This window comes from Sus scrofa, chromosome 4, assembly GCF_000003025.6.
Source record: "Sus scrofa isolate TJ Tabasco breed Duroc chromosome 4, Sscrofa11.1, whole genome shotgun sequence".
Taxonomy (NCBI): domain Eukaryota; kingdom Metazoa; phylum Chordata; class Mammalia; order Artiodactyla; family Suidae; genus Sus; species Sus scrofa.
Window position 1 is genome coordinate 88,832,207 of NC_010446.5, and position 12,586 is coordinate 88,844,792.

General features: G+C 46.5%; 1 protein-coding gene across 1 annotated transcript; it reads right to left on the reverse strand.

Annotated features, from left to right (window-relative positions):
• On the reverse strand, positions 520-7,102 carry FCRLB (Fc receptor like B). Its single transcript, XM_021090810.1, has 5 exons — positions 7,072-7,102; positions 6,109-6,429; positions 3,697-3,963; positions 2,780-3,070; positions 520-2,459 (listed from the first exon to the last, which is right to left on the reverse strand). The coding sequence occupies exons 1-5, from the start codon at positions 7,100-7,102 to the stop codon at positions 2,047-2,049; spliced, it is 1,323 nt and encodes a 440-aa protein (XP_020946469.1). The 3' UTR covers positions 520-2,046.

The window sequence follows — 12,586 nt, forward strand, 5'->3', positions numbered from 1 at the left end:
GCTGTGGTGAAGGTTGCAGACATGGCTTGGATCCTGCATTGCTGTGGCGCAGGCTGGCAGCTGTAGTAGCTCCTATTAGACCCCTAGCCTGGGAACTTTCATATGCCTACACCTGTGGCCCTTAAAAAAAAAAAAAAAAAAAAAAAAGGGCGGGGGGGGGGGGAGTTCCTGTCATGGCTCAGCAGAAATGAACCTGGCTAGTATCCACGAGGACTCAGGTTCGATCCTGGCCTTGCTCAGTGGGTTAAGGATCCGGCGTTGCTGTGAACTGTGGTGTAGGTCACAAGCACAGCTCAGATCCCACATTGCTGTGGCTGTGGTGTAGGCCGACAGCTACTTCCATAGGCTGTGGGTATGGCCCTAAAAAGACAAAAAAAAAAAAAAAAAAAAAAAAAAAAAAAAAAAAAAACAAGCAAGCAAGCTGGAAATCAGAACTACAAAGACCTTTGTAAACCAGAACCCCAGTACTGGATCATGGGGCCCAAATTACCTTCTCACAGTTAAGCAAGTGTTCACTGAAATCAGTTCATTTGATTGCTCTTTTCTAATTTTAAATTAACTTCTCCAGTAAAGTTTATTGATGCCCTCAATAAGGAATGCTTCCAAATATCCACCCAAAATATCCAACAGGTTAAAGTACCTCTTAAAAAGACTTTCATGTTCTGATCCCTTTCTACTTCCCCATGTTCATCTCCTGCCACCTTCTCCCTAAAATACACCTTACCCTCCAGCACACACACATAAAAACACATAATTCTCCAACCACTTCCAATTTTTTTCAGCTTTACAAACACACTAGGGTCTTTCACATCTTCTTGCCTTTGCATCCTCAGCCTACCCCTCAATCTTTTGCACATCTCCGCATGATGAAATCTTGCTCTTTCTTCAAGGTTCAGCCTCCTTCTCTGAATTCCCCGAGTTTCATACAGCGCTTATCACACTGCATTGTAATTTAGTGGGCACCCGCCTGCCTCTCTCTGTTTAATTTCAGTGACTTTGTAATAATAACATGATGAAGATAATACTAAGAAGAAAAAGATGAAGGATGTTGATGTTATTCTGGTTAACTGCTCAAAAAGAAATGGGAAATTGCGTTGTGACTGAATATCTATTAAGCAGAAGGATGGGAGGGTAGTTACAAGTTCTAAGCCTTAATGGTAAGGCTTAAATGATGAGGGGTATGGAGCCAATGAGAATGAGATCTCCTGGGAATGATTCATGCCAGCCTTGTAGAGAACCAGTTATTTTGTAGGCAGATGGAGGACTCGTAAAAATTGAATTGAGTATTAGTGTTAGAATGGTTCTTAGGGAAATATAAAAAAATTAAACTGCCAAAAACTAGAATTCAGCAGTTTTGAGAATTTGTCTTAAATTTTCTTCAAAGAGATTTATTGATGCAGATAGTACCACTTAATTCAAGGTAAAGTGAGTCTGGCCTGCCTGCTGCCACCAGAGTCCATCAGTCTGTCTAACATTAGTGCAAGAGGTACATCTGGGTGAGTGTGACAGTACACTGATCATTATAACCTGGAATGGAAGGTCCACACAAATCCTTTTCCCCCTCTAAAACTAGAACCCAGGACTCATCAGAAACAGAACTGAAAGTCTTTTAAAGTTTAACATTAAATTCATGATGAACAAATTACAACTTGACCCTTAAATGCTCCAAAGGACTCAGTTATCTCAATGACCTTAAGTACAAAAAAATTGCCCCTCCTGAAATATGTGTGTGTGTGTGGGGGGGGGGTTAATATGAAAACCTAAGGATGACTAAATTCACTTCCAAACATAAACCTCAAAGTAGTAAATATCAGGTTTCTACTTCCTTACTGAAAACTGTGAGGGGAAAGAAGGGAATCAGAGGGAAGGCCTTGTGGTTACAAACTGTTCAAATGTGCTGTGTGAGAGGGACATGTCAGCCACCACACTTTACAAACCACAGCAAGACAGAGGGATGCAAATAGATGGCTTTGGAAGGTCTCCACACGATGATAAGCAGGACCAGGGATGAACACGCCTGGAGAGGAGACAGTAGCACCCCCTCCCTCAGCTCTCCACAGCAGTGGTCTCGGGGGTTCCCTGACTCACAGCAAAGTGGGAAGTGGTCTCGAGTGTTTCCCTGTGCTCTGGGAAGGCCTTTGGCTCCTTTAATTCCAGAACCACCCGGCTCAGAAGGCCTTTGAGCAGCTGCATTTCTCGGAGCAGAAGGTCCACATCAGGTTTCAGGGCTCCAGCGGTTTGTTCCAAGGGCGTTGGGGGAGCGCAGGCTGGTGGCTCAGCAGTGGGCCCTCTACCTGAGGGGAACTGCAGCCCCGCTGAGGTGGTGTTCGGGACGGAGGTGACAGCGGGGACCGATCTGGACACTGGGGGCTTTCTGAAGGAAAGCGGCTTGTTAGCCGGCGCCAAGGCCGCGGCCTTTGGGACAGGGGCCGTGGTGGACGCCAAGTCCAGGGGAGAACCTGTGAACGCAACACACAAAGTACCGCAGGCTGAAATCGCTCTGCCATGGCCTGCAGCAGAAAGAGGGGGCGAGTGGTTGGGTGAGTAGGAGAGAGCTCCAGGCCGGGGAGGAGAGTGAGGGGAGTGGGGGTGGGAATAGAAGTAGAGAGGAGGGGAGGGAGGTGTGAAGGAGCGCGTGGAGATGTGGCACGGAGATGGGAAGGCGAGGGCAGGAGAGAGGAGGGGGAGTGCGAGGAGGGAGAGTGAGGGGTGGGGGAAACAGGAGTTCCCCAAGGGCGGGGGTGGGGTTGCCCGCCCGGGTGGGCGTTAGGTCTCTCACCCGGCCCAGGGAGCTGCAGCCAGGGGCTGCGTTTCCGGACGCTTCGGGTGGCGGTAGCTGCCTCGCACCAGTAGGTTTCCAGCTCCTCGACCTCGGGTTCGGGGACCATGTACTCCGTGCCCCAGTCGAAGCGGCGCACTGGGCGACTGTACTTGTAGAAGGCAAACTGCAGTGGCGTGTCGCGCTTCTGCGGATGCAGGTGCGTCTCGCAGCGCAAGACCACCCCGCCGAGGGCCGGGCCGCGACCCTGCACCCGGCCCATCACCCTCAGCACTGGCGCCTGGAACAGCTCTGCGGAGAGGAGGGGGCCCAGTGGCTAGGGATGCAATTAAGGCTGGCGCAAGAGTCCCAGGGAACCTGGTCCCGCCTGTCCACAGTCCCACGACCCCTCTCCCCTTCCAGTTTCCCGCGAGGGTTCCTCGCCGACTAGGGAGAAGGCTGTGTGTACACGTGGAGAGAGGACAATCTTGAAATGTGGGGAACGAGTCCACGAGGGAGGGCAGGCAAGACAAGGCCAGATGCTTCGTGTCACATCCCGACTGATATCCAGCTTGGATTCTCCAGCCAGAAAGGGCGTCGCTGCTCCTGCTTTGCAGGACATTCAGGAGCTGTTCCCCCGCCCCAGTCCCACACTGATGGGGCTGCGGACAGAGCTGCCACCTACTTGGGGCCCCCACCGTGAGTAAGCGTGTTGGAGAGAAGGGACACCTGCCCACCTCACCACCGCCCCACCCCCTCGCAGGATACAGATCAAGTGCTACCACATCGAGGAGGAGGAAGAAAGGAGAAAGTTGTCCCGCAGGGAAATCCGCCACTTGGCAGCAACTAGAACCTCGCCCCTCCTTCCCCGCCTGGTTTCTGTCCCGGAATTTCCCAGTGCTCTTTTGCCTCCCCCTCGGGCCCCAAGTCTCTCCCACCTTGCACGGTCACGGCCACTTTAGCGGAGAACATGGGCGCGCTCTCTACCGGGATGCGCATGGTGCCGGAGCACTGATAACGCCCACTATCGCTGGCGCGCGCCTGGGGCACCGTGTAGTTGGCGCTGGAGTGGAAGTAGCGCACGGGTTGGTCATCTTGGTAATAGTGAAGTTTGTAGACGACCTTGTCGTACCAACCGCGGCAGCGCATGACCAGAGGCTCGCCCTCGAACACCACAGCATAGGGTACTTGCAGGATCAGCCAGTCTACGACAGCACAAACAGCCTGACTCCAAGAGAAAATCCAGACCTTGGAGTCTCTCATTCTTCTCCACCTCCCTGCTCCCTCTCCTTCCCCTTTTTCCCCACCAGCTTCCTCTCCACTTCTGAGCACCTCAGGAACCTCAGAATTGGAACCATCAGATGATGAGTGGGGAGGAAAGGCCAGTCTTTCATTAGGTACTAAGAAGGCAAAAATATTTGAGACTTTGTTCCAGCCTCAAAGAGTAATGCCAATCATAATCCAGTTTAAACTCCTTAGGATGGCAACACCGCCTTCCTGACCTTACCCCTACTTACCTTTTCAGCACCATCTTGGGCTTCTCCTCTGCCCTGTGTCTCCTTTTCCCTTTCCACCTTTCTCTCCTAATGCTGGCTATGTCCATCCATGCTGGACTGCTGGGAGAACTGGCCCTGCTCTGAGTTCAGAGCTTTTGTACCTACCAAGAAGACCCCTTCACCAGCTTTAGTTGAGGCCTATTTATCCTGCAGGTCTGGGCTTAGATCTCTTCTCCTTCAGAAAACTTAGCTGATCACCCACTACCCCAGCTAAAAAGAGAGAGAGCCTTAGGCACTTCCCGCAGCACCCTATTTACCTGATCACCATCATCATCTTCATACCTAACACTTACATGGCCCTAGTGTGTGCTAGATGCCACTTTAGATGTTTTATATTGAGAAAGAATTCTGCAAGTTATAGCCACAATCTTACGCTATTCTCAGTTCTACAAGCAGTAACTACCAGCTATTACATTCAGTATCTTATTTGCACTCAATATCAATTTCTTTTTCTTTATCTTTTTTTGTTTTTGTTTTTGGGCTTTTTGTCTTTCTAGGGCCGCACCCGTGGCATATGGAGGTTCCCAGGCTAGGGGTCCAATCAAAGCTGTAGCCACCAGCCTACACCAGAGCCACAGCAACTCGGGATCTGAGCTGTGTCTGTGACCTACACCACAGCTCATGGCAACGCCAGATCCGTAACCCACTGAGCAAGGCTGGGGATCGAACCTGCAACCTCATTCTTCCCAGTTGGATTTGTTAACCACTGAGCCATGACAGGAACTCCAATATCAATTTCCAAACAAGAAACCACAGAGTATGGACATGGAATATAAGTGCTAATCTGCACATTGAGTGATGATATTTAAATTCCGAATACAAAGTATAGTTTACCAGACTACAACGACATAATCTTTCCTACAAAGTAGCCAATCCTGTGCCCTAATGAAAAAATTGCTGTTATTTCTCTTATCCTATCTTGAAACACCTTAAGTATCCCTGAGGAGTTAGTTTCTTAATTGTCTCCTATGTGCACATGTATACATGTCTGTAATAAAATTTTTGTTTGTTTGTTTTTTGCTTTTTAGGGCCGCACCCATGGCATATGGAGATTCCCAGGCTGTGGGTCAAATCAGAGCTATAGCTGCTGGCCTATGCCATAGCCACAGCAACACAGGATCCCAGCGGTGTCTGTGACCTATACCACAGCTCACAGCAACACAGGATCCTTAACCCACTGAGCGAGACCAGGGATCAAACCCACAACCTCATAGTTCCTAGTTGGATTTGTTTCTGCTGCGCCACTACAGGAGCTCCTGTAATAAAATTTCAATGAAGTGTTTTGTTCATTTGTTTTTTCCTTCGACAACGTATCATAATTCATTTTTAATTTTCACAACAACCAAAGAGATAGATATTATTTTTGTCCCTACTTTACTGATGGGAGGTACAGAGAAGCATCATACTTCAGGAGGAGTACTTCTCCCGGCCTTCCAGGGACCCTCACTTTTTTTTCTTTGCTTTGCCCTTTCCCTCCCTGCCCACACCGCCCTCCTCAAAAGTTCTCTGTTCAGTATCCCAGGTCCTCAGAGCCTGTTTTCTTCAGAGCCAGTAAACGAACAGAAATGTTTAGCTGCTGTCCACTGCAGCAGGAGGGTGAAGGGACTTTGGGGCCAAACAAGCCTTACTGCATCTCTCACATAGCACTAGGGCAGTCCTTTGCCTGCCCCCAGAAATTCAATGTAAACCCCTCCTTCCTGCCCCAATGAGAGTGGCCCAGTGTCCTCTCCCACAGGAGGACCAGTATTGCCTGAGGACATGTGTGTTGCTTCTCCCCCGTGCTCAAATACTCACCATTGGATACAGAGAGGTGGATGGGGTCGCTGACAGGTGCTCCCCGTGTCTGGCATCGATAGATCCCCGGTGTCTGCACCTCAATGCTCTTCTTGTGAGAAGGCAGGAGTAGGTGGCCCAAATACCAGAGAGTGCTGATGGGTCGGAGCTCCAGGAGCAGAGGGTGGTACCCATCACACCGCAAGGTTACCCTCTCCCCCTTGAAGATTGTGGTCCAAGGTGGGTGTAGAGACAATATGGGCTTCTCCAGAGTAGCTGGGGAGGGTATGTGAGGGGTCAATGTGAAAAAGAGAATCAAGGTGAGGTGCTCAAAGATGGGGTCTGAGGTTGGGACGTCTCAGAAAACACCAGCTTCTAGGACCCAGCCCATTTATAGCTCATCCCTTTAAGAGGCAAGACCATGTTGAGCTACAAACCAATCCCTTGGGCAGCACCCATTTCTAAGTGCCAGTGCCTACAGGCAACTTGAGCCATACGGATTAAGGAGCCATGAGAGGAGACCCTATCCCAGAACAGCTAAGAAGTGGGGAGTACCCAAGCAGGTCACTTAGGATGGTCAGAGTGGAAGTTGTAGAAAATTGGTATGAGGGATGTGTAAGACTCACCAGCTTGCCCAATGCTTGGAACTGTAAAACAAGAAATAAATAAGAAAGTAGAAGGAGAACGTTGGAGATGAGAGAAAAGAAAGGGACTTTCTTCACCCTAAGAAAGACTCAATAGGTCTCAAGACCTGTTTTCCTTCTGCCTTTAGTTTCTTCAGCTCTGAGAAAGACCTTTCCTCTTTTCCTCTCCAAAAATAGATAATGAACTGTTGGAATCGATGACTGAGTATCCCCCCAATGCACGTGCGCACGTACACACACACACACACACACACACACACACACACACACACACACACCCTATCCCCCTCTTCCCCACACCCAAAGTCCTTTTGTGGCTGTTGCCTCACTGAGGACTTACCCAGGAGCAGGAAGGCTGCTAGTGACCACATGATGGAAATACCTGCAGCAGCTGCAGAACAATGGAGATGCCCTGGCATGGGATGAGGGGAGAGAGAGACCTGTCCTGACCACTGAGGCCTGGGAGACATTGCTGCTTCTCCCACCCATTCCTAATTCCTGAAGATGGTGGACTGGAGAGGGCAAGAGACAGGCTGGATATGTGTCAAACTTCAGGTGTCCCAAACACCAGACATTGTCCCACCTACTACCCCTCGAGCCACCTCGTATCTCAGGCCAACCCCAACTCCTGTAGAGAAGACCTGCTGAGCAAAGTCTGTGCCTCTTCAGCCCAAGAAAGCCACAGAGAACCCTAGGTTCTGGCAGATGACCCTGCCACCTTCAGGCTGCCATCAACATCAACTCCCATCCCACCTCCTCCCCATCTTCTAGCAGGCCCGGTAAGCCTCAATTGAGAAAGACACATCTTCATGTCCTCAAGTTCCACCCAGGACACTAATTCTGCTCACTTTCCTGTGGCAGACATTGGAGTGAGGCCTATTGAGGTTGACATTGGGTTCTGTGCCCCCAGAGTTCATGTCCTCCCACAGGTGAATATACAGAAAAGCATGACTCACCAACCACCTTCTGTGTCACTGTCTTACAGTGTCCCAGTCAAAAATAGAAATGTTGTGTTTCCCTTTCCTTTCTCCCTTCCCAGAGACTTAAAACTTCTGAAATCAGAAAACTCTTTGTCCCTACCCATCCCAGTGAACTTACTCTATGACATCTCTGATCACTTGTGCCTTCCTTCCTTCTGTGCATCTCCAACTATGCCCCAATTCCAACAGAACTTACCTGTGGAAGAGAAGTCACTGCTCAGTCCCTCAGAAGCTTCTCAGATCTGACCTCTCTTCTCTACTTCTTGTGCTTTCCAAACCATGTGAGCATACCCTGAGCAATGAGGAACCTGAATTCTCCTGTAAATAATTAAAGAATTTTCCAACCTGATAGTATGTCTCCTTGGACAGCCTTCTGTCCTCACCTATAGCTGTTTAATACTGAGGCACCTCCTTGCCTTGGAACTCGGCAGGAAAGAGATGGATTATCTGACCCTGTCAACTCTGTTGAAAACCGTCTCTTCCCTTCTTGTTTGTTGATGCCCAAAGCTTCACTCTGAGAAATCCCTCATAGTTTGTGTGTGTGTGTCTCTCTCTTTTTTTTAGGGCCGTACCTGTGGCATATTGAGGTTCCCAGGCTAGGGCTCAAATAGGAGATGTAGCTGCTGGCCTACACTACAGCCACAGCAACTCAGGATCCAAGCTGTGTCTGTTACGTACACCACAGCTCACAGCAATGCCAGATCCTTAAGCCACTGAGTGAGGTCAGGGATAGAACACGAATTCTCACGGATACTAGTAAGGTTCATTAACCACTGATCCTGTTTTGAGAGCAGGTTTTGCTAAAAGAGAGAAAGTTCCCACAGTGGCTCAGGGTCAGCAGAAGGAATCTGAATAGCATTCATGAGGACAGAAGTTCAATCCCTGGTTTTGCTCAGTGGGTTAAGGATCCAGCATTCCCCTAGGGCTGTGATTGCAGACATGGCTCAGATCTCACATTGCTGTGACTGTGGTATAGGCCAGCCGCTACACCTCTGATTCGACCCCTAGCCTGGGAACCTCCATATGCCTCGGATGAGGCCCTAAAAATAAATAACTTATAAAATAAAAGAGAGATGGAGTCATATGGGTCTGAAGAGCAGGGAGGTAATTGATAGGGTGCTTAAGAGTGGAGGAGGGAGAGAACTACATATCAGAAACAGAGATCATAAAATGCCTGCTTAAGAGGGCCGGGTAGGCGATGCTCCCAGTTCCCCACGGTCTGCCTGATGCCTCATCCAGGGTCGGCTCAGGCCTCCCACTTCATCTACTACCTGCCCCTGAGGTCTGAGCTCGGCACCAGGCAACTGCCTGTATGATAAGAATATAATGCACTCATCAGCTGTTCTCTTAGTCTACATGAATGACTCTATTTTGGCTTTTTATGACTCACCACATAGATCTCAGCCTCTTTATCAGATTTCACAAGAAACCTGATTACACTCAAAATTCGTAAGGTGTATGGTCTTCCCTGAAAATCTCTAGAATTACTCGTAGAGTTCACATCATACAGTGCCAGTGCTTAAATTTTGGCTTGAAGAATCTCCCACCCAACACTTCTTTATTCTAGGCTTTCTTCTGCATTTTTCCCAAATTGGATCTTTTTCTCAACACAGAACTTTTTTTTTTTTTTGGTCTTTTTGTCTTTTGACCCACCCATGGCATATGGAGGGTCCCAGGCCAGGGGTCCAATCAGAGCTGTAGCCGCCGGCCTACACCACAGCCACCACAACGCCAGATCTAAGCTGTGTCTGCGACCTACACCACAGCTCACAGCAACGCGAACGAACCCACAACCCCAGGCCCCTAGTTTTCACTGCGCCACGAAGGGAACTCCATCCACGCAGAACTTTTAGCTGCAAAATTTCTAATTCTTCACATCTTTTTTTTTTTAACTTTTTTAGGGCCACACCCGCAGCCACACCCCAGGCTAGGGTTGAATTGGAGCTACAGCTGCCGGCCTACACCACAGACACAGCCACAGCCACAGGGATCCTCACTGAGTGAGGCCAGGGATCAAACCCACGACCTCATGGTTACCAGCTGGATTCGTTTCCACTGTGTTACAACGGAAACTCCTAATTCATCACATCTTTACTATGGAGAGAAATTTAGCAATTATCCTTTATTATCTGAGCAATTTTTTGAAACCTATCAGGCATAATTTTTGGATGAGTTATGCCATTATCTGGTAATAATTCTGAGAAATAAGACATTTTCAGTGATGATAATGAGATAATGCTGCTGTTGCTATCAAAAACGACACTAGCTTACTATGGTGAGCGTGGCAGCCCTACGTGTATGACAGGCACCATACCAAGCACCTCACAGATATTAATTTATTTAAACACCACAAAGGCACTTTAAGGAAGGATTATTATTATCTTCACTTTACATGTGTGGAGAATGTGGTGATGGAACCGGAATTTGAATAGAAATCTACCAAGTCTCTTGAACACCTTTTCATATACCTGTCGGCCATTTGTACATCTTCTTTTGGCAAATGTCTGTTCAGGTTCTTGGCCTATTTTTAAAATAATGTTGATTGATTTTGTTGCTATTAAGTTGTATGAGTTTATTATATATTTTGCTGTAAGTCGTATGAGTTTATTATATATCACATAACACATATATTATATACATATAACCTTATCAGATATAGGGTTTTCAAGTATTTTCTCCCATTCCATGCCTTTTCACTCTGTTGATTATTTCCACCGCTGTGCAGAAGCTAATGCTATTTCTCACAGATGTACAAAGGAATAAATAAACATATAGTGTAATCAACTTAGATTTTAAAAAGCATTCAATTAAAAATATTAAAAAAAAAAATTGGAGTTCCCGCCATGACTCAGTGGTTAACGAATCCTACTAGGAACCATGAGGTTGCGGGTTTGATCCCTGGCCTTGCTCAGTGGGTAAAGGATCCGGCGTTGCCATGAGCTGTGGTGTGGGTCGCAAACATGGCTCGGATCTGGTGTTGCTGTGGCTCTGGCATAGGCCAGTGGCTATAGCTCCTATTACACCCCTAGCCTGGGAACCTCCATATGCCATGGGTGCAACCCTAGAAAAGACAGAAAGACAAAAATAATAATTAACTAATTAATTAAAATATTTTAAAGATTGACCTGAAGTAGAGGTCAGAATTATTGTATTAAGCCCAGAGAACTGATTTAGGAATACAAAGATAACTGGGTTCGTCTCTTCAGAAATGCATAGATCTTGAGGTTACTCAGGGTAGCGTCAGGCTGGGCTTTAAGAATGGTCTAGTTCAGTGGTTGTCAGTTTGATCTGTGGATGCCTGGGTGTTCTAATTTCCTTTTCAGGGTGTCTGCAAAGTCAAAATTATGTTTATATTAATACTAAGAGGTTCTTTGCTTTTTGCACCAAGTTGACACTTGCACTGATGGTACAAAGCAATGTGGGATAAAACTACTGGCTCCTTAGCACAATTTAAAGCAGTGGCAACAAACTTTCTCTTTCACCATTATGCACTTACAGTAAGAAAACAAAATCAAAAACAAAACAAAACCTTGATGAAATGTTTTTTGGTTTTTTTTTTTTTTGTCTTTTTGCTATTTCTTTGGGCCGCTCCCACGGCATATGGAGGTTCCTAGGCTAGGGGTCGAATCGGAGCTGTAGCCACCGGCCTACACCAGAGCCACAGCAACGCAGGATCCGAGCCGCGTCTGCAACCTACACCACAGCTCACAGCAACGCCAGATCGTTAACCCACCGAGCAAGGGGAGGGACCGAACCCGCAACCTCATGGTTCCCAGTGGGATTCGTTAACCACTGTGCCACGATGGGAACTCCTGAAATGATTTTTAAAATTAATTTATTAAATTTTGAGCGCAGGTATACATCTTTTTATTATTCTGTGTGATGAATAAGGAGGAGTGAACTTTTGTTCCATACTGAAATATAAATGGCTATTTTTAGGGAAAGCTCATGCACAATTGAATTCTGATCCTAACCAGCTTCTCTTTTTCTTAGAATACCATTTTTAACTGAAAGAATGACTGAAAGATTATGGTGATTCTGACATGGGTGTTCCACATTTTCTGAAAAGTGAACTAAGTGAATCTGTCATTTCAAGGGAAAAAATCCGATAGTAATGAACAAATGAATTTTAATGTAACAAAGTAAGAAATGCTTGTTGATATGGTTTCAGATTCCATAATGCAACTCATGTCGAGTTTTCGTGTAGCAATGTCAAGTTTTCATGTAGCATCAAAGAAGAATATCTACAATTATATAAAAAGGCTCTTAAAAATGCTCCTACCTTTTCCAACTACAAATCTGTGTGTGGCAAGATTTTATTCATAAACTTCAACTAAATTCTCTTTTGAGAGCAGAGATCATGTTAAATTTATCTTCCTTTTTTTTCTTATAGCACCTTGCATAGTACTTTGCACATAAATGCCAAACTAAATGAAGATGCTTTAGTACTGAAAACAAAAATAGTTATCTTGTCTACTCTGAAGAAGGCTGGGGAAAATATGTGAAATATTTACAGTCATGATTTTAAGGTGAACAAAAAAAATTTCACCAAATCCAGCAGTACTAAGAGTGTACTGGGAACATTCTTTAGCAGGTTGGAATTACTTGGGGATCAATAAAAGAAAGAACTACTTTACATTATAAGTTATAAACTTGGCTTCTTACTACCTCTAAGAAAGATAAAGTCGGAAAATATAGGAATTTGAAGATGATTTAGAGAAATACATATATTTAAAGGAGGACTAAATTCCTACTTTGAGAAGATTTTAAAAATTAATAATATCTACCTACATGCTCTTCCCCTATGGTCTTCTTCTAGTCCCTTAGAGGTAACTACCATCCTGACGTTGGTGCTTATTTTCATGCCTTTTTAGA